Source organism: Psittacula echo, assembly GCF_963264785.1.
Source record: "Psittacula echo genome assembly, chromosome: 2".
NCBI lineage: Eukaryota > Metazoa > Chordata > Aves > Psittaciformes > Psittacidae > Psittacula > Psittacula echo.
In genome coordinates, this window is record NC_137737.1 from 75,156,540 (window position 1) to 75,179,854 (window position 23,315).

At 40.2% G+C, this 23,315-nt stretch overlaps 1 protein-coding gene across 1 annotated transcript; it reads right to left on the reverse strand.

Moving 5' to 3' along the window:
* Positions 1-2,191: 2,191 nt before the first annotated feature.
* Positions 2,192-22,525, reverse strand: LOC308217822 (UPF0489 protein C5orf22 homolog; the record flags this gene model as incomplete). Its single annotated transcript, XM_080611202.1, has 9 exons — positions 22,354-22,525; positions 15,192-15,337; positions 13,863-14,012; positions 9,875-10,331; positions 7,482-7,544; positions 5,408-5,529; positions 4,455-4,521; positions 3,711-3,850; positions 2,192-2,324 (listed from the first exon to the last, which is right to left on the reverse strand). The coding sequence occupies exons 1-9, from the start codon at positions 22,456-22,458 to the stop codon at positions 2,192-2,194; spliced, it is 1,383 nt and encodes a 460-aa protein (XP_080467328.1). The 5' UTR covers positions 22,459-22,525.
* Positions 22,526-23,315: the final 790 nt, after the last annotated feature.

The following is a 23,315-nucleotide window of genomic DNA, read 5'->3' on the forward strand; positions in this document are numbered from 1 at the left end:
CCAAGGTGGAAAACAACCCTGCAAATGTCCTCGCACTGTAGGAATTAATATCTTTGTAATTATCTAAGACTGACATTTTCTGGAACATACTGCACACTGTGCGTTAGTCATAGATTTCAGATGATACTGATTCAACATTCATGAACAAAAACTGTGCCTGAAAGGAAGATTTCTTAAATAATTTGGCTAACACATAGACAATTCATGTTGCTCCTTTAATTCTGCAGAACCATAGTGAATCTGTGTGTACGGGTCCGGAATGGCAAGACCACAGATGAAAAGCAAAGAGTAAATGTATTTTCATTACCTTGCCAACCAGAGGATTCCCGCAGCAGCAAGCGGGCAGAGGCACACAGGCAGGGAATGCAGCTCAGTCCATGCTAGGGGATCCCCCAGTTGGATCCCTCAGCCCTGGCCTTTCTCACCCAGGCTCTTCCCGAGGCGCCCACCCGTGGCTGAATGCCTCAGCTCTGCCCTGCGGTGGGGCTGTTGGAGTCAGCTGGACCGGCTGTGTCTGGCACCGGGCAGCACAGGCCACTTCGGGGATGCCCAGGCAGTGCCTCCCTGCTGGTGGTGCTGACAGCACTTGAGCACCTGCACCCGGTACATGCTGACGTGCTGCAGGTGCTCTGGTTTGTGACATGGAATAGGGTATCAGTTAGCCAGGTAGAATTGTGCCATCACACCCCACACTCTCCTCTTTCTGGGGCTAACATAATTCATAGAATCATAGAATGATTTGGGTTGGAAGAGATCTTAAAAATCTCATCTAGTTCCAACCCCCTGCCATGGGCGGGGACACCTTTCACTAGAGCAGGTTGCTCAAAGCCCCGGCCAGCCTGGCCTTGAAATTCTCTGCAGTGTAGGAGTATACCTCACACCTTTGATCCAATGGTGTTTCTTTGGTTTTCTATAACCCTACTCAAACTCCAGCAACGAATATCTTTTACTTTAAAGAAACAAAATGTACACAAGCAGTACTTGATCTGACTCCACTTAGTTTCTGTATGCAGTGTATGCCTATTAATGAAATATTAAGGATCTTGGATCCAAGACTAGCCATGCCTTGGTACGAATACATAAGGACGAAGGAATACATAAGCACGAAGAAAATGGGTCCATGGTCGTGGAATTTATTCTACTGGGAGAAATATTTTAAAATAATTATATATTTACAATCTATAATATAGTCATATCTACAGCAAAAGTTTAAAAAAACTGTAAAAGTGCCCAAAGTCTCTGTTAGCAAATGAACTTAACTACTTCACAAGAAATTACAAGCAAAATTTATTCATAATAGAAGACAATAATTTAGGTGGTATTTTGTCTTTCCCATTTTAGTATCATTCCTGAATAAATCCTGTATGTTTTTTTTCTCTCTCTGCAAGTGGCAGTTTTCTCTAGAACCTGCTACAGAAGGTTTTACTGCTGACTTCAGTGAAGGTAAATCTTTGTTTCTGAAGCAACCATCAATTTAACTCCTTACAGGATTCAACAGATAAAAGCATTCACTTCCACTCACACTTTTTATCCTGAAAAATACGCAAAAATGAAAATACCAAGCCCGTATCTGTACATTGTATTAGTCACCAATGGAATCCTCTAAGGCAAAATAAGACAATATTAATGCAACTGAGTATAAATATAAATGAAATGCTACAGAAGAGGCAGAAGCCATAAGCTGCTCCAGGGAAATGAGAGGGGGATGCCCGATCATCTCAGGCACAGCAGTTAAGAAATATTACTACGCAAACCTAATATCTTAATGGCATTATTGAGGTAATGTTTTGAAAGGTACAGTGCAGCAGGAACACGTCTGTTACCAAACTCCATCAAAGAAGTATAAATACAGAAAATAAATTATTCTAAGTTATATGTAGTACTTTTTTTTTTTTTTTTACAGACACTTAAGGAAATCAGGTAACAAAATACATTTTATGGACAAAAACAGTTTCTCTTGCATCAGTTTATAGAAGCAAGACAGTAAAAATAATAACCACAGAACTAATCTGAACAAAGCCAGTTCAGATGCAGCTAACTTGGAAAAAGCAGTCTGACTCAAACCTGGCTCTGGGTCAGCTTGGGTTCTAGTGCCACCTGCTGAAATAACAACATTTTCCCCACTTGCAACCACAGGTAATATGCAATTTAAATTAATCCATTGCATTAGAGGGCAATACATGAAGAAAAGTCACAAAGAGGATGAGATGCTTGAGTAATCTAAGTGCACATCAAGAGTGCCATATACTGAACCTAGTAAATTGAGAACCTTCTCTTGAATGATGTCAACCTGCTCTGAAGGGCAATAGTCATCCAAACTTGATCTGTAACAAGGAATTGAAAAAAGCATGAGAGAATACAGGTATCATCACCATGACCACATTTTGTATTCTTCTAATGCTCTGCATCAAGGCTGAAGCTACGTTCAAACTGTGATGAGTTCTGCCTTGCAGTATCCCTTCAAAGCATAGAGCTCCTCCTCAATACTTTCAGTGGTAACAGTTTGCAAGTTTAATATAAAGTCTGTGGCAGACCAGGAATGTGACCTATTTATCCTTCCAATTCTACTCTCTTCCTCGCTCCGACACAGAACATGTTGGCAGTCAAAGTTCAAGCAAATGAGGTATTAAAGGACTGGTGAAAAGTTAGGATCAAAAAATTCAAATGCTATTAGTAAAATAGGTAGGAAAACTTGAGAAAAAGAAAAAAATCTTCACAATCCTTAGGATACAACATTAGTTACAGTATCTATTAATGAACTGCAAACAGCAAAAAAGCAGAGCTGACATTTCTTGGGGTTTATGTCTGTCAAGATCTACATAAATGATTCTGCTTTCTCTGCAAGAGTGGATGATAACCCTGCAGCTGACACAGGAAATACATCTTTCTTTTACTGCATGTGTTAGCCATACTAAATCTTGTTGACAAGAACAATTTAATGTCAGCTTCTGCTATTGTTGCCTTCCCTTTAAGGGCACAGTTACTATTTTTGAAGTGATTAAATTACAACAATTTGTTAGCAGATACACTGTTGTCTTCAAATTAAGTTTTCCCAGGACAGATTCCTAGTTATCTCAGGTCCCCGGCCTCAAACTCTATCCTTTTCTCCCAAATAAAAGCATAACTTTTACCCCACACAAAGCTTTACTAGAGCTTTCTAGAATATAAATTTCTTTCAGCCTAACAGATAAAAGCCACTTCCATCAGAAATTTTGGCAAAACCAAAAATCCTATCTGTAGTACAATAAGCCCTCAAGCAATAGAATAAAGAATGTGTGGTTTCAGCCCATGCAGGCTTGCCCAAGCTAGCTTTGCTCTAACTAGCACAAGTAATACAAGTAGTGGAGAAGTATGAACCTCAGTGACAGCTATCAATCTCAGTGCACTCAAGGCCTCATCACAGGCTTTGTACAGCCTGTGCTGAAGCTGATTAAGTCATCATGTTTTTACTGCTTTTGCAATCTGTGCTAGCTATTCTAAATCCCAGTAAAACTGGCTGTCAGCACAGAACCTTCCCTTAACTGTGCATATACTGTCAATGCTTTATGTCAAATTGACAACTTTATCAGATATCAATTTTCACTACACTGTAAGGTTTCCATTTTAAGACAGAATATAAGACGTGCCAACCACTGCTATATTGATAAAATCATTTAGCTATGTAAGCATAGTCTGAGAGTTTTAAAGTAGAAGTGTCTACATAGTCTTACCGAGCAATTGTCACAAGCGTGGGCTTAGGCATATCTTTTAGTAGAACTTTAATGGATTTTATGAGGCCTTCTATCTCCTCTTCAGTGCTAACATGGTGAGGAAGCTCCATATAATCACAGGTCAGACCAGCCTGATGGACCTACATGTAAATTAAACAGAGATCAAATTCCTGATGATGAATTATTGATATAGCTTATGTGTGCAGAAAGCCGCTAAAATAACATCCCTAGCCTAGTAGGTAACTTACTCTCCAGGCAGTAAGAGCTATTTTTTTGCCCCAACTTGTTCTTTAAACAAAAAGAATAAAATTCAGAGGTTATATGGATTGTTTCATTATCTTCAGTACACTGGACTTCTACAAATTCAAAAGTATGCTGCAGTCCTTGAAAATGATAGGTTGATCTTTTACAAACATGTAACTTAAGCTCTATAAGGTACATCAACACACTCCAGTAAAAGGAAATCATCTTCACAGGAGGCAGTCTGAGACGTCACAGTCCTGAGAGACCACATTAATGTCCTCTAAATATAAAAAATAATACTAGAATTTTAGAAGCTTGAAATAGAAAAGCTGGCCTAAGTAACAAGACATACAAAAAAAAGGAAAACGGCCAGAATCTCACAAATTCAATGTGAAAATGAATCAAAAAGCAAGCTTTATATGAAGCATGATCTTTTCCCTCCCTGTTGAAGCTATGCTTTTGAAACGTGTCTACTTTCTGGTCTTTTACCTAGTCACCTACCATTTCGTAGTCTGGGCTTTCCATCCTGGTTTTCAAACTGTCAACGAGTTGAACAAGTGGCTTCATTCTGAAGTTAAAACAAAACCAAAACTTCTCAGAGAAACAGTTGGAAACATATAATTACCTTAAGTGTAAAAGAGGGATGAAAAAAAAAAGGAAGAACGGATTTGGCCTAGGATATGAAAATGAACTTTGCCCCTCTGTCATCTGGCACCTGAGAAAAATGGGAACTATCAGTACTATTGTAACGTTTCACCAGTTTTGGGGTTTTTTTTTAGAAAGCTCCTATACTCATAACTGCCTCTGGCAAGGCCTCTTTGTACTTCTAATGCAGACCTGGAGAAAAGCTGTTGTAACTCAAAGTCACATGAACTTGATAGAAAATTCTTGTGGTCACTAACACAGGTCTGGCAGTAACAGCTGCATTTGATGGGGAAAATGTGTGATTTTCCTATGAACGGAAAGCTCGGACTTCTGTTGTTTCTTTTAAGTTGAAAACACCTAGTTTAAAATTATGCTGGATGCTTCTGAGACATTTTGTTAACACTGTCACTCAGGTATAGCCTTTCATTCACTTCCATTTTTCCACAGAAAGCAGAACCTTTGTGAACCCCACAGAAGTCTTTCACTGTGTTCTCCGTAGTTTGCTGCTTTTTTGAAAGCTCTGCTTCACACAAATCACTAAATTTTTAGTCACCAAACGTGCCTCCCTCCACAGGCAACAGAACTTGCATGAAGCTTTACAAGGCTGATCTTGGAAAGCTTACCACGGCACTGAAGACAACAGACTGCCTTTCGTTTTGTTATGACTCTTTCTCCTCTAAACTAAACGAAAAATGGTAGCCTTGCATAGATCCTATCTGGCCTCTCTCCTTTTCTGTTAGCAAAGTGCTGGGAAAAACTTCAATTCCCAAAGTATTGTTTAGATTTTAAGACGTTTAGAAATCTGTTACCCAGGATATGAAGCCCACTTCTGTAGGGTTTCTTCATCATCACTGTCACACAAATCTGCAAATGCTGCTTCCAGATCTTCTAGCTGATGAACACGGTTTTCAACACAATCCAGCAAGCCCTCCTTTACGTAAGCACATAGAAAAGTATGTTAGGAAAAAAACAGGTAAGAATATCATGGCTTACCTTATGATTTAAATTTCTGAAATTACTGATCTACTGGAAGTAGGGCATCAGAAGCAACTGATTCATTACTACAGAACATCTTTTCAAGTGAATAAGAACGAATACCTGAAGAAGCTGTTATACCTTCAGAATTAAACACCTGTATTTGCTTTGTCTTTCCCACAAAAATAAATAAACAAAAAACCCCAATAAAACCCACAGCTAAATTCTGGCAGAATACAACAGACAGAGCTAAGAAACTGTATATAAGTAATTACTCAATTTGTTTCTATAGCACTTAAATGTTCAGATGAGTACAACCTTTACAGTTTTCTAATGAAAGGAGAATTTAATTTTTTTAAGTTAAAAAAAAAAAAAATTATTAAATCAAATGCATTTTCAGGAAAAAAAGAAGAAAAACACAACAAAACAAATTATTTGATGCTTTGAGGTTGTATCAACTCTGTGTGCCTGAAAATACATGGAATTATATTAATGTCAGTTATTGCTCTGATCCTGCAAAGGTTTATGCCCTGTCTTAAAAAGTTCACAACACATAAAGAGACAGTTTTCTTGAAGTGAAGCTACATACACGAATACAGTTGTATATGCAGACATTTGCAGAAAAAGATCCTATATAACATCAAATGAAAAGCAATGCTTAGCATATTTGGTATAAAAAATGCATCAGGGTGTAAAAATTATTAAAGAGCATACTGGAATAGAACATAACAATTCCCTCTTCAGAGTCTGCTGGCTACATCATATAACAGATGCTGCTTCTTTTGGCCACTGATGTCAACTTTGGGCTAATTTTTAAGAAGAGTTGAAGGCATTGACCGTTCATGAACTACAGATTTATGATTCTATTCTGCAGTATGAATAAGATGCTTTTCTATACATCACGAGTAACTAACCTTATAAACATGTCTGAAAATCAATTTGACAATCTTCCATATATCTCAATTTCTTTATACACACATATTAATTAAGTTTCATTTATCTGTGATAATTATGTGTGTTGAATCTCCCTGTAATAATGTTAGGATGAGATTATGAAAGCAAAGACAAGATCTTGTTTAGAAACTACTTGGTGTAATGACCATTAATATAGCTGTCTCCATGATTTAATTCAGGGCTAAACAACTATTTTGGCAGCTACAGCAGACTTACATTTTCATGATTCAGAAGCACACAACACATAAAACGAATAATACATTACAGAGTGTAACACCTTTCTTTCTACATATAAATAAATAGGTTTGAAAATAAAACAAACCAAACCAAACAAACACACAAAAAGCCCCAAAACAACCAACCAACCAACCCCAACCAAAACCCAAAAATGCCAGGATGGATGGGGCTTTGAGCAACATGGGCTAGTGAAAGGTGTCCCTGCCCATGGCAGAGGGCTTGGAACTAGATTCCATGATTCTATGAAACCATGGTATGATTCTATAAAAATACTAGTTAGACATTGAGCACAGCCCTGAATATCAAGGAAGAGCAACTAGGGCAGGGAAGGGGAAAGCTGGGTGGAGGAACAAACAGGAAAAAACAAACCATCAAAACCAAACAAAAGCCTCAACAAAGCAATGCTCTGTTGAGACATAAAAAGAACAAGACTGCAGATGACTTACTATGTTTTCATTTCTTGTCAATTACCACTTGTTTACAGAAATTAATTTTCACACTCATGCTAAATATTTATGCAATTCACATGTTTAACCAAAATGTTTAATAGTAAAGAATTTCAAAGTTGCTGCTGATTAGCATTCAGCCTGCTGCGTAGCTTAATTCAAGACCACTTCATTAAGCACCTTTCACAGGTTCCTTCCTTCTTGTAACTCATTATTATTGGGTAAGTAAAAAGAATCATACCCTCAAACATCCAACAAGGAAATACCATACCTCTGTCGCATTTCTATGAGGCTTCTTGAAACTGTACAACTCTTGCAAAAGCTCATATTCTGTCTTTAAAAAAGAAAAAAAGAGGCAAAAAATTAGACTCTTCAAATGAGAAACAAAACCTTAAAAGCTTTCCTTCTTTAAAAAAAGTAATTTGATCACCAAGATCACTCCTCTACTCTGGTACTGCAGATAGCTCTCTATAAACATAGGTGAGGAAGAGGTGGTAAGGCTTGAGAAAACAACACCTCATGGCCTCAGCTAAACATTTTGCAATTGTTTAACTTCAAACCTGACTTCAAAACCACAACTTTTAAAGCTAAGTATTTACAATCTGTTTTTTAAAAAGTCTCTGAAATTAATCACACATGCTGCTGAACTAAGGTCCCAATGAGATGCTGAGTAAAACTGAGATGGCAGATTTAGGCAGACAAAACCAACAGGAGAGTATGATCATAAAGGAAAACAAGACAGGTAAAGGCTTCAGGGTAGTTGGACAACAAGTTCACAACTAAACTATTACAGGGGGTTGTCAGCCCTACTTCTTGATCATATTCAAGTTTAATTAATCAAGGATAAACAGATCTTGTTATTTAACAGCATTAAAAAGGTGAACACATTAATTTTTCAGAGCAGATGTAGAAAGGAAGGGTAGACTATTCAACATTTATAGAAATACAAAGTGCCTTTAGGACAACATTTTGGATATTAGTCTTTTTTTGGTGTGGAACACAATACTTTTCTGGAATAGTGAACTATATTTGGTTTTTAGCTTTTCCTTGGATTCTCACATTTCAAGTGTTAACTTGGGAAATTTTTTGAGAATGCAATTATTGCAACTTAGAATAGGAGGCACATAGTTAAGAAATATGAACTACAAACGAAATCATTATATAAAATAGATACACAGGGTGCTTTGTGCAAGTCCACTTCCAAAAGTGGCTCCTATGACTGAGAACCTATCATAGCACAAAACAAACAAAAAAGGTACAAGTAACAAAACACCCACCCCCCTAAAAGACCAACGAACCAAACCCCTTACCGCCCTAAAAAAACAACGAACCAACCCCCCCTCCCAAAACTCCTCCATTGTTTTATTCAGAATGTATTTCAAGCCCTAAGAGGGGTATTGTCTTATATGGCAAGACCCTCACGGTGCTTTCCCTGTACACTTCTCTGTGTGATTCAGAACAACTGGCACTGCACAATGACTGAAGATACTGTAGTCATAAATACTTAATGTCAGAAGCTAACAGAAGACAAGGGAAACTGTATTTTCTTTTTCTGGTGAACAAGGAAGCAGTAGCCTAGCTGAAACTCAAAGATGCTGTATGTTCTTTAGCATAGGCTGAAGTTAAAAAAATGTAAAAACTAGATTTAAATGCTAAAACCATTAAGGATATTGCAGAAGAATTTGTAAACCTAAATGCCACACCCAACTTTCAGGGCAGGTTAGTTAGTTCCTAAAAATCCTGTTTAAGTCAAGAAAACTTCAACAGAAGAAGGTCAGGTTAGATATAAAGAAGAATTTCTTTACTGTGAGGATGGTGAGGCATTAGAACAGGCTGCCCAAGGAACATTTGAATGCTCCATCCCCGGCAGTGTTCAAGGCCAGGCTGGATGGGGCTTTGAGTGACCTGGTCTAGTAGAAGGTGTCCCTGCCCATGGCAGGGGGATTGGAACTGGATGATCTTAAGGTCCTTTCCAACCCAAACCACTCTATGATTCTATAAAACCTACTAACTGCTTTGCTCCTTTGAGGATCTATATATATTTATCTCTATATATTTATGATTCTATACAGATGACCTACCTTTGCTGAGCAGTCAAGTTATAAATGAAATAGAAGGCAGAGTCTTAAGATTTAAGTGATGGCATCAGAGACAACAGCTGCTTGCTCATCCTTATAGTCAGCACTCCAGATAAAGGAAATGAGCATAAACAGCCTCTCATCAGGACAAGCTGTTACTCTTTGGATAATCAACACCACCAGTTTTTTTGAAACACAGAAGTGTGCCAATAGCATGCTGTAGAAGGTAAAAAATCATACAATCTGTCATCACTCTGATAAACCTTGTGGGTATTTGGAACATTACCTTTGGAAACCCAAGCATAATTTATGTCCCAAGCAACAAGCAGAGGTGAGCCATATACCTCTGAGCTTGAATATGCACTCAATACCGATTTAAAATTTAAGGATCTACCCCTATTAGGTTGCTGTAATTCTTGCAGCGTACACTCTCTTAGAATGTCTCTCCTTCAAATATTACCATGAATCACAGAATCATGATTAGCTGATCTGCTAATTTAGCTTAGATGAAAATTTCCCCATAGACACAAATGCTAGGACTGGTACTCTTTTGTGAATGGTTAGGCCTCCCCATTCTCATGCTTACCTGCGTGTACATTTCTTTGAATGGATTTTTAACTGAAAAAAAATCTAAGTCAATGTCTAAAACATATGCATTCCCTTTCTGCAGTACTTGGCAAACATCTTTAACAACATTCCTTATTGGGCATTCACTGTTTCTTAGAGAGCTTGAAGCTGAGCACTCTAAGGTTTCTGTCCTGTTCAGGGCACTTGTGCTTTGCACTTCCTTTTTCTTCACATTTGGGGTGTTGTAATCAAGGTCAGGAGCCACTGATGAAGAGGCAGAAGCAGTGCTTGCTGTGTCATCTGTATTTAGCTTCAGTTTCTTAGCAGATGCTACTTCACCATTTTCTTCCCAGTTGTTTGATGCTTCAGTAGGATTGATGAGAATGACATGTAAATTCAAAGGCTTCTGGTTTTCCAGCTGATCAGCAGGGACATAAAGACCATCACTTAAAAAGTAATTATCTGTACCTGTAACCCTACAATTGACAATAACTCACAGTTAATATATATCTTTGCAAAGAACTGGGAAAAAAAAGTGTATACTTTAGGGCTACTGAGAAGAACGAATAGATGTTTGATGGGTAACCAAAGCAATAAAACTGTAAGCAAAATTATTTATTTTAGTCTGCAGGTTCTTAAGTTGAAGGTTTTCCTACTTCTACTTCTTTATTGCTGAATAAATATATTAAAATATCACTCTATATTTTTTATGATAGCCCTTCAAGGTTTTAATGAATTAAAACAAAGATTCTACATTATGCACTGCTAAGATTAATTTGCCATTGAATTGCATTTTAAAGACACAATCCAGAATTTAACAAGATACTGTCAATATATGGCATATAACATTTCAAAGCTATGATATTTTGTGTTGGATTGCCTAATTTCTTAGGAAAATTCTGTTAGTTGTGTTTGAGAAGTACCCTGAAAGCCACTGATAGTGATTTAGTAAAAGTAAAATATTATGAATTTTGATTTAATAGGTAGCACCTAACATTATTTACCACCAATACAGACTCCATATTCTAAGTAGGGGAATCTGGTAACTTGAGGGTGAATAGATACATACCAATGGAATCCACTTTATTTAAAAAAAGAAAACAATCAGCCAAACAAACAAAAGCAGCAATGTTAAAAATGTCTGCTTACAGTGAAAAATGAAAGAACCTACATTTTCAAGCCGCATTTCAGTGCATTAAGCTTCAAGCATCATAAATTCAGTTTTAAAAATAAGCTTAAGAAGAACTGTGAACTTCCGCTCGCTTGTGTTAAGGCCTCATTTCATTACTAGGTATCACCATCAATAAACAAAGACAAATAATTTCTTAAGAAGCAGAAATTTGAAGCTTAGTTCCCCAGTGTCTTGTGGCTGGATTATCCTGAGCTTGCTAAAATGAGAATATCTATTGCCTATCCAGCCACTTGTTGCTAACAAAATTTTTCGGAAGTTAGTATTTCTGACAACTCTTTCCCTTTCTTCCTTCCTGATTTTAGTAAACTTAGAACCTAAAGAAGAGGTACCTGATCATCTTCAAAAGGCAGCTTAAAATGTTGTTTTCAAGACTGCTATGCTGACCAGAGGATCTGTGGGAGATCTATGCAGCCATCACGAAGTATTTCTACATGTGTGCTAGTTCTCCTGGTTAAATGTAACTGAAAGTACCATTTTTGTCTTATTATTTATGTTTACTTTAGGCCTCAGATTCAGAATTGTAGAGCTTTAGTGTTTTATTTAACGTGGTAAACCAAAGCATTTTTCTGCTTTCTTCTGTTAAACTTGCTTCAAAAGATTTATTCTGATACGCTGGCAAAACACACTATTTGTACATCCCCATTCAAGCTGTACAAAATCATAATGCAGTGAATATAGCGAACGCGAAATTGTCATGGACTGCACGAATCCCACAGGTCTCTGATTGGCACTTGAATCACAGATTGACTAAGACTGGAAGAGACACCTGGAAGTCTCTAGTCAATCATATGATCAAACCAGAACTAACTTCAAAGCTACATGAGGCTGCCCAGGGCCTAGTCCAGGGGAGCTTTGACTTTATCAAAGAATGAAGAATTCACCACCTGCCTGTGTACATGATTCAGTGCTTAACTAGTAGTCTAACTTCAAAACAAAAAAAAAAAAATCTAGAAAACAAACAAAAAAACCCAAGCCCACACCAGAAAAATAGAATCATGGATGATACCAAACAAAAATTTTGCTAGCAAGATCAAAGACTAAACAGATAGAAAGTGAACTGCTTTTCCCCATCCTCATCCACTCAAAAAGAAAAAAAAAAAGGAAAAAGAAAAACAAAAAGTGAAAACTTTACATGCATTAAATGCTCAGATGCCCAGTTTTGTCACAATGAAGATGACAAACTTTGTCCTGACTGGTACATTTAGGTTCTATTTAGAAAATGAAATAAAAGCTGTCTTTCATCTTCTGTCCAGTGTTTTGTTACAATTCTACAGAACACAAATCTCTGAACTGCAAGGGTCAGTCAGTCCTAGTGCATTTAACCATGTAAGCACACCCTGAAGGGAAACTTATCAAAGGAACTAGATGAACATAGCTGGATATGAGTACAGAATCAAAGCAGACCAAGTATTTTTTTTCCCACACAGCCCAAATGTGACTCCTCTGCCTGTTTTGATCCTGAACAGTAAAAGCCAGTTTGTCTTAGAACAGTTCTCTTAAGTATGTTACTACGATATGCAATTGCACAAAAAGTAATTACAAATTTTGTAATATTTGCTAAATATCAGTATCCCCTTTTATTTCAGGCCAGTTTTATCAAAGTGATCTCATTCACTTGATTATATCTTATTTTTATACTGTACTATGAGTTGGGTTATAATTTGGCATTCTGTGATTTATTGGTAAAGCAAGAAGGATATCCCATCAATAATTCTGTTTTAACTGGTAGAGAAAATAATGGATGCACTGAAAAATTACATTTTCCTTATGTTTAAAAGTATTTAATATCTATTGTCATATGATCCTCTGTTTATAATCCTTGAAATGTACTCACTGGGTGCAGTACAAGGTGGGTGAAAAACTGGCTGGACCAACAGATCCATGGTGGTGATCAATGGTTTGAAGTCTTGCCAGCAGCTAGTTACCAGGGATTGCTACTGTTTTGACATTTTCATTAATGCCCTCAGAAATGCACTCTTAGGAAGTTTACTGGAAGCACTGAATTTTGGGGAGTAGCTGATATGCTAGAAGACAGGTTGGCCTCCTGAATGACCTAGACAGCCTAGAGGAACAGCCTACAGGCATCTTATTAAGTGAAAATAGTATACATACAAGGTCCTGCACCTGGGAAGGAATAACGCGGCAGTAGAGGGTTGGCACAGACAAGCAAAAACCCGAAGAACAGGAACTGGTAATCCCAGGAAAAAGCAACTTGAGTATGTGTGAGCAGTACACCCCTGCAGTGATGAAGACTAATCAAAAATTTTCATTGTATAATCAAAGGTCAAGGGAAGAGATTTCTCCTCTTATTCAGCACCAGTGAGGTCACATTTGAAATAATCTACCCAGGTTTGGGCCCCCAGGACAAGAGAGACATCAATAAGCTGAAAATCTAACAAAGGGCTACTAAGGTGATTAGAAGGCTGGAACACATGATGAACAAGGGGAACCTGAGGGAACTGGGCTTGTTTTGTCCTGATAAAGGAAGGCTGAGGAAGATCTGCTTGCTGCCCTCTGTTACCCAAATCCTCTCTTAAAAATGACTGCTTTCTGAGATTGTTTTTACTTTAATGAGACCTAATTTAAAACCTGGGTAGCTGAAATGATATGTGAATAGCTAGAATTACCTATTAAAAAAAAAAAAAAGGCACATCTTCACTGTGTCCATTCACACAAATAGTCACATTAGGTCCTAAGGAGATCACAAATACAAATGAAATTTTTATCTTTATCCAAGAATATATAAAAAAAAAATCCTATGAAAAGCTATAGAGATACCTTTTATATTGCTAGTATAAGTCAGCAGAAAATTTACCTGATTGTAGTTGTTGATGTGTCTTTCCCAATTAAAAATTTGTGTTTTCCTTCTGAGATCTGCTGAGCCCAGGGTGGGTGAAGCCAAACTACCTGAGAAATATGGCCAGCATAAACAGCAGGCATAATCCAGTTCTCAATACTTAATTCACTGTAATGAATGGAGAAAAAAAGGAAACAACACTGTTACTTTCCCTGTAAAACACAGTCAAGAACACCACAAACATCTTCAACATCTTGAAAGCCCCCAGGCAAATTATCTGAAATTAGAACCCTGTGTAAGGATCACATCATCAAAGAAAGGAAAAGGAGACCTTTATTCATAAAACAGACCAACAATGTCTATAGCAGATTTTTAAAAGTTAGGATTATACAGTGCAATCAGCGTCACTCTTAGCATGGCATTTTGATTATAAACTACGTAGCTTTGTTGTCCTTTTTCTCTTGATCCATCAGACAGAGGAAAGTGCAAGGAGCATCATCAATGCTATTCTTAGTGTCTTCAAACTGACCTCATGAGAGTATTTTATTGTAAACTGATCTAAGTAGATTTAAATATAATCTCAGTAACTAAAAAGAATCAATTAGTGTCTACAGATTAGCATCTTTTCTCATTATCAACACCCTTTTTTTCTTCAGGTGTACAACATAGCCCACAAAACTTTTTATTTATTCAACAAAGAGAACAAAACCTTGACTATGGGTAGAATGACATAGGTACTTACAAGTATCACTTTGTCATTGCTGTAAATTACCTTAACACAGAAGCAATCAACATTTATTTTAAAACAGGAAGAGAAAGACAATACCAGGGATCACTCTGTGGCTTGTTACCTACCTACCTAAGAAGTCAGGGAGAAATACTGATCTTAATGATCTTAGCAGGAAAATCTTGTTCAACTTCCCATATTCACCATGTCAACATATGACATACTATTTCAATTTCAAAGGCAATTTTTCAGTGTGAAAAGAGAAAGGCTATTTTATAATTACAGCTCTTCAGCCAAAGCATACACTGAGTGATCTTCTGTTACCCAGAGGAACAACTTGGGCTAATAACATGATATACTACTGAACGACTGAAAAAAGGAAATTCATACATCTTAAATTGCTTGATATGCAACATAACCATTTGACTGCATTCATAAAACACAACTTTTTCAAATTAAAAAAAGTTTTAGGCATAAGTGAAAAGGCAAAAGATAGAACCTGAACCTGACTTATGCCTCTTTGGTTCATATTTCCTATGCAGTCATACCAATATTCAGTGTAAATCAAATGCAGCAAGAACTAGACTTAGAAGAACTCTGATGCAGTATCTGGGACTTACCTAAAAAGAGCTTCTTTGTCATACACAGTGTCTGCAGGCATATTCACAGGAATAAGAAGGTCTGGATGGGAATCAAGATGAACAAAGGTGATGTTACTGCCAGGAAGATGCTTTGAACCAATGGCACGATAGATGAAAGGCAGCACCTGAAACAACACAAACAAAAACACTTCAATTATAACCAGTGGGCTGAAAAATGCGACAGCTTTGACAGCAAAAACACCAGTCCCACTCTTATTTCTTTAGAATTTGGATTAGAGGGAGGAAGAGACAGAAGACAATACAAAGGGGAAACAATTCCAGCAGCAAGACAACTCATGAACTGTAATCATTAAGAGCCCAAGTGTTTCACACAAGAAGTTGCTGAAGAATCAGCACTTTACTGCCTCTTTCCTTCTTTATAGGAAGTCTCATTTGCAGTAGCTCCTCTCACTAATCATTCAACTCAATTCCTAGTTGGTTTTTTGTTTTTTTTTTTTTTTCATTTACAACTGAACCCCAGGAATTCCCTTCCTCCTCTGCAGAACATTGCTCTTACATTGCCTTATTCATGCTATCAAGCTTCCTCACCATGTGGAGAGGAGATACAAACATTTAATTACTTGCGTTTTATAAATGAACTGATATAGGAGAGAAAACTGTCCCCATCATGATTTAAACTTCAGCTGATCTTTAAAACTATCCCCCTTGCAGAAAGGGCTTAATTCCTAATCCCTACATGACTTAGTGGCTGCATTAAAGAGGCTACTTTTCTGCCCAACATCATCCCTGCTGAAGGTCTTCATTCAAAGGTGAAAACCCAGGAGATAACTCATCAATCGATAGCATAGCAAACCACTGAAGTGAAATAATGTAGGGTAGTAAAAATGTGAAAATTGATGGCTGATTCCTGATACCTCTTAGACTGGACCGCAGTACATGAAGTGTCTCCCACAGCAACAGGGCAGTAACTGCGTTAGCTGCCAGAGCAAATCCAGCCAGGATTGTGTACTACAGCCCTGTTATAGAGGGAATGTAAAGACTGTAAAGGTACTGGGCAACAAAACTTACACATGATCTCTACATTACAACAGAAATGGAGCTATGCTTTTTTTTTTGGCAGAAAACTGACTAAAACCACAAATCCTGCAAACTGCATGGACATACCTTTAAACATGACTGCCAGCTGAAATATGACTGTATTCCATCTGTCTAGGAATAAATTCCACCTTCTACCCACTATATGTGCAGTAATATGTATACTGCTGTAATAGTAGCTAACACAAGATAAAAAATAACAAGTGTTCCCTCATCCATGACTTTCACTTCTTCAGAAAAAGGAAGCAACCTGAACAATCTACAACCTTTGCAATTAAAAGTAGTTTCATCTCATGTAACTGTTATTACAGATTGTGAGACCTTGCTACTGCCCGATTTAAGGTACTTGTAGGGAACAAGGTCGTTTGAGTTTCCTTTTCTCCAGGCTGAGCAACCCCAGTTCTGTCAGCCACTCCTCGTCAGACTTGTTCTTCAGACCCTGCACCAGCTTCATTGCCTTTCTTTGCACATCCTCCAGCAACTCAATGTCTTTCTTGTAGTGAGGGGCCCAAACCTGAACACAGTATTCAAGGTATGGCCTCACCAGTGCTGACGTCCTGGTTTTGGCTGGGATGAAGTTAACTTTCTTCCTAGTAGCTAGTATAGTGCTATGTTTCAGATTTAGTATGAGAATAATGTTGTTAACACATCAATGTTTTAGTTGTTGCTAAGCAGTGTTTACACTAAGTCAAGGACTTTTCTGCTTCTCACATGAAGTGAGAAGGCTGGGGGTGCACAAGAAGTTGGGAAGGGACACAGCTGGGACATGTGACCCCAACTGACCAAAGAGATACCCCATACCATATGTCATGCGCTATACATAAACTAGGCGAATATCTGGCCAGGGGCCACTGCTCGGGAACTGGCTAGGCATCAGTTGGCAGATAGTGAGCAATTGCATTGTGCATTGCTTGTTCTATATATTATAATTCTCTTAAATTATGATTATTATTTGCCCTTAGTTTCTGTCCTATTAAGCTGTCTTTATCTCAACCCACAAATTTTACATTTTTTTCCCCATTCTCTCTCTCACTCCACTGTGGGCGGGAGTGAGCAAACAGCTGTGTGGCTTTTAGCTGCCTGCCAGGTTAAATCATGACAGCCCTTTTTGGTCCCAATGCGGGATATGAAGTATTGAGATAATGACACATCCGACCAGAGCTTGTGAAAAAAAAATTGTTATAAGCATTCATTATATTAGTTTAATAGTCACTGGTCACAACGTTGATTTCTCTCAAGAGTTGCTGTGAATGTCCTCAGATTTGTGCTCTGTAACACTTTAATTGCTGCATATGTTCCCTGTTGTGTGCTGTTTCATCACTTCTGGGGGCTGTGGCAAGGTTATAATTTGGTTGCACTTTGTAACGCTGGTTTATGATACTATTAAATTGCTGGTCCTGAGAGTGATCTGGTATTTGTACTCAGCATTGCCACAATCTCCGTACTTCGGGAGCCATCTATTGGATACTATTAATAATTACACCTTCCATCTTTTCTCCTGAGAGAGTCAATTTGTGGGGGAGATACCTTCCTCCATCTTCTCCTTCTCCTCCAGGCTAATTACAATCGCTCCAGAAAATTTTGAATATCCTCAGGATGTTCAAACCAGCATGTTCCTATTGCTATGTCTCCTAAATGTGTTTCAGGTCTTGTTTACAGTTAAACAGCTATCTAAGAATACCACTCAGGGATCTGTCCAGAGACTGGATAGTTATGAGTGAAGGGGTGTGTGGGATAGTATGAGCAAGTACCTAGGACAGTGGGCACCTCTAGTGTTTTGGAATTTCATCCCTGAACAAGTGCAGAATCTGGAAAAAATAGTAAAATATTTGGAAAAAAGTATGCTGTTAACCTAGCAATTCCAGAGACACAAATCACTGTAATGTGCTGGGGCCTGGCCCATGCCTACAGAGCCCTGCTCAACACTCTTCAGTACCCTCAAGGAGAAGAGACGGTCTCTATATCTGACAACAAAAGGACAGGTACTGCAGCTACTCCAAACCCCAAGACAGACACAGCAGCTGAACCAAAGAACCAACCTGTGCCAGTATCAGTTGCCTCTATACACAAGAAGAAATATTGGAAGAAGTCAGCCGATGTGGTAAGGGATGAAGGAGCTTCTTCTAAGAGAGAGCAGGAGGAAGTGGACAAGGCAGACTTCTCTGAAGTAGGACCTTCACAAAAATAGGAAAAGTAAGATAGACAGCCACTGCTTAGGGAGGAGTAAGGGTTGTAACTCATAAATGAATGGTAACCACGTGATCTCTATTCCTCACTGAGCTGCAAGATAAACAAAAAGATTTCAACCATTGTCCAGGCAAGCACACTGTCACCTGGCTGTTAGAATAACAGGACCAGTAGTCTGGAATTAGAGAGCATGGAAGCCAAATAGGTGGTGGGATCCCTTTCTAGTGAATACTGGATTGGAGAGCAAAGGAGTGATCAGCATGAGCCACTCACCATCTAATAGCCCCAATATGACCAGTGTGAGAGTCTAACAGAGAGTAGAGACTAACAGTAGACTATTGTGGCTTGAATGAAGTCACACCACCATTGAGTGCTGCCATACTGGACATGCTAGAACTTCAATATGAACTGGAATCAAAGGCAGCCAAGTGGTATGCCATGACTGATATTGCCAATGCATTTTTCTCAACTCCTTTGGCAGCAGAGTGCAGGCCACAGTTTGCTTTTACTTGGAGGGGCGTCCAGTACACTTGGAACCGATTGCCCCAGGGGTGGAAAAACAGCCCTACCATCTGCCATGGACTGATCCAGACTGCACTGGAACAGGGGCAAGCTCCAGAACACCTGCAATACACTGATGACATTATTGTGTGGGGTGATACAGCGGAAGAAGTCTTTCAGAAAGGGAGGGAAATAATCGAAATCCTTCTGAAAGGTCAGTTTTGCCATAAAACGGAGTAAGGTCAAGAAGGGACCTGCAAAGGATATCGAGTTTTTAGGAACAAAATGGCAAGATGGATGTCACCAGATCCCCACAGATGTGATCAAGATAACAGCAGTGTCTCCACCAACTAATAACAAGGAAACACAAGCTTTCTTGAGTGCTGTGGGTTTTTAGAGAATGCACATCCCAAATTACAGTCTGATTGTAAGCCCTCTCTAGTGACCCAAAAGAATTTCAAATGGGGCCCTGAGCAACAACAAGCCTTTGAACAAATTAAACAAGAGATTGGTCATGCAGTAGCCCTTGGACCACTCCAAAGCAGGTAAGATGTGAAAAATGTGCTCTACACTGCAGCCGGAGAGAATGATCCTACCTGGAGCCTCTGGCAGAAAGCTCCAGGGGAGACTTGAGGTCGATCCCTCGGCTTTTGGAGTCGGGGATACAGAGGACCTGAGGCCAGCTATACCCCAACTGAGAAAGAGATACTGGCAGCCTATGAAGGGGTTTGAGCTGTTCGGAAGTGATTGGCACTGAAGCACAGCTTCTCCTGGCACCCCAGTTGCCCGTGCTGGGCTGGATGTTCAAAGGCAGGGTCTCCTCTACACATCGCGCAACCAATGTTACATGGAGTAAGTGGGCTACAGTAATTACACTATCAGCTCAAATAGGAAATCCCAGTCGTCCAGGCATTCTAGAATTCATCATGGACTGGCCGGAGGGCAAAGATTTTGGAATATCACCAGAGGAGAAGGTGACATGTGCTGAGGAAGCCCCACTGTACAACAAACTCCCAGACAGTGAGAAGCAATATGCTTGATGGGTCCTGCCATATTGTGGGAAAGAATCGGAGATGGAAGGCAGCTGTATGGAGTCCCCTCTAATAAGTCGCAGAAACTGCTGAAGGGGAGGGTGAATCGAGTAATTTTTCAGAGGTGAAAGCCATCCAGCTGGCCTTGAACATTGTTGAATGAGAAAAATGACCAGTACTTTACCTCTACGCTGACTCATGCCCTGTGGGGGTGGTTGCAGCATCGAAAGCAAAGCAACTGGCAGCTCAGAGGTAAACCCATCTGGGCTGCTGCATTGTGGCAAGATATTGCTGCCTGGGTGCAGAACCTGGTGGTGAAGGTATGCCATGTAGATGCTCATGTACCCAAGAGTTGGGCCACTGAGGAACACCAGAACAACCAACAAGTGGATAAAGCCGATAAGATTGAAGTGGCTCAGATAGACTTAGATTGGCAACATAAAGGTAAATTTGATATAGCTTGACAGGCCCATGACACTTCAGGCTATGAGGGCAGAGATGCAATGTACAGATGGGCTTGTGATAGAGGGGTAGACTTGACCATGGACATTATCACACAGGTTATCCACGAATGCAAAACATGTGCTGCAATTAAGCAAGCCAAGTGTTTAAAGCCTCTTTGGCATGGAGGACGATGGCTGAAGTATAAATATGGGGAGGCCTGGCAGATTGATTATATCACACTCCCACCAACCTGCCAAGGCAAGCGCCATGTGCTTACTATGGTGGAAGCAACCACCGGATGGCTGGAAACTTATGCTCTCACGCCACTGCCTGGAACATTACGCTGGGCCTCGAGAAACACATCTTGTGGCGACACAGTACTCTAGACTCCAGAAGGAATTGAATCAGATAATGGGACTCATTTCTGGAATAACCTTATAGACACTTGGACCAAAGAGCATGGCACTGAGTGGGTATATCACATCCCCTACCATGCACCAGCCTCTGGGAAAATCGAACAGTACAATGGGCTGTTAAAAACTACACTGAGAGCAATGGGTGGTGGGACTTTCAAACATTGGGATACACATTTACCAAAGGCCACCTGGTTGGTCAACACCAGAGGATCTGCCAACAGGGCAGAACTTTTACATACTGTAGAAAGGGATAAAGTTCCTGTGGTGCACATAAGGAATCTGCTGGGGAACAGTCTGGGTTATTCCTGCTTCAGGTAAAGGCAAACACAGCCATGGGATTTCTTTTGGAGAAAAGGAACACCAGTGTCAGCAAGGGACTATATGAAGCTTCTGTGAAGTTCTTACAGTTTGAGATGAACAGCCATTTATGTTTTATGCAAGACAGACATACTTATACTGAAAATACAGTGTATACATTTAGTATGAGTAGACTTTAAGCTAATCGAAAACATTAGTATAGAGAGTAAAACAAAGAAGGATCATTAGTAGTCATTATCTCAGTATTCCTACCACAGTAACACTCTTTAAGTCCTTGGTTACCATGAAAAATCAGCTATCACAGAATCACATATTTTGCTTAAGTCTTAGCAACAATTATCTGCCTTAAGCTACTTACTTGCAAATTCAGAACATTATTTTAAATTTTCTTTAATAAGTTTTTTTACACTGAAATTTTCTGTTTGCGAAGAATCTAGCTTAGAATCTGCTTACTTAGGACTAAGGCCTCAGCTTATGCCTATAAACAAACCACATGGAGAAACAGAAACAGCAGTTCAAAAGCAATTCTTTCTTCACTCCCCTCTTCAATGACTTAACTAAAAAAGTTTCAAATTTAAAATTTCTCATCAAGTAGCAATCCACCTGCTTGCTAGGATATGACTGTATTTACTAATTTGCTGTCAACATGTCACACACTGAAGAGCTGAGTTTCCAAGTACTGCACTAATGCCAAGCTAATTTTAACAGCAGTGTAATATAGGCATTATTTCCTTTTAACTACAGCAATCACAACCCGAAGAATAATGATTAAAACCATAAAAAGTTAGCAATAATCACTTAAAAAGATGCAAAAATCCCTTCATGGGATTAATTAGCTTAACCACTGAATCGGGAAGGAACTCAGGTCAGGTGGGCACTGAACTTCATTTACGTTTCAGCAGTGACAGCGAACGCAGTTTAAGGTCTGTGCACGGCTGTGGAGGCGGAGAATGTTCTTGTTCCCAAGGAAGAGTCCGGAGCCGGGAGAATCTGGCTACATGGCAGGAAGAGTCTGCTGGCGAGAGTACAGGGGAGCAATCCACCGGACACCTCCCTTCGCTTGCACCTACCAGACTAAGCCTCCACGCCGCACAGAAAGAAAGAAGCAAACGAAGTTACTTCCTACACAGTCCCCGAGGGACGCCTCGTTCCCCCTCCCAGTCCCACCGCCCAGCGCCAGGCACTCACGTCCTGGTGGTCCTCCACTACCCACACCGGCAGAGCCGGGTAAGCCCGGAGGTAGCCCCCTTGGGGCCCGGCCCCGCTGCCGGCCATCGGGCCCCCGCCGTTCATGCCGCGGCGGCGACCGGCCGGATTCGGCGACACCCAGGTTTCACGCCCCTACTCTCGCACTCCTTCCTTCCTTCCCTCCTTCTCGGCGGGAGGTGCTTCCGCCCTCAGAGCCCTCCCACAACCTTCCTGTTCCGGAAGCCGGGGCGCTGCAGGCCCGGTGGCCTCGGCGGCGGGGCGCCAGGTGGGCTCGGCGTACCTGGCTACCTGCGGGGGGGCCGCGGGGCTGGTGGGGGCTTCCCTTGGGCCGCTGCTCTCCGCTTTCCCCGTGGTGCCGCGGTTCTCTGCGCGGCGCGGGGGCCCTTGTGCTAGCGCGGGGGTGAAGGTTCCGGGGGGGAGGCGGCGCGACGGTGTTGATGCTGACGGGCTGCTCGGTGTTGGTGAGGTTCAGGGTGGCGGGGCCGAGGCGGCCCCTGCCCGCAGCGCACTGCACCGCGTGACGGCTGCCTGGCCGGCCTGCGGGTGAGAAGCCTTCTCCGTGTGGAGGATGAAGCCGTGCGGCGGGAAGGCAGAGCCCGGGCGGGTGCCGGTGTCATCGTCCGGTTTGTCTGCGCTCTCTTTACCTAGATGCTTCGGTGGCCCTTGCAGGCCGTTACAGAATGCTGGGAGGCAGTGGTTGGACGAGACCTTTTATAGGGAACCTGTGTTACTTTTGTGTGTGGTGCCTTCCACCAGCACAATGCATTTCTTCTCCTATGTTTGTTCTTTCCAGTGTTTTTGAACTTCCTTAAGTTTAAATGAAAATCAGATGTGCCCAAAGTTTGCAGCGGAGGGAGCTTTAAAATAATTTGGGTGTTTACAGTAATTCCATGTAGCTTTATTTGTGTTTTTCTGGATTAGGATTAATAATGGCAGTTGCC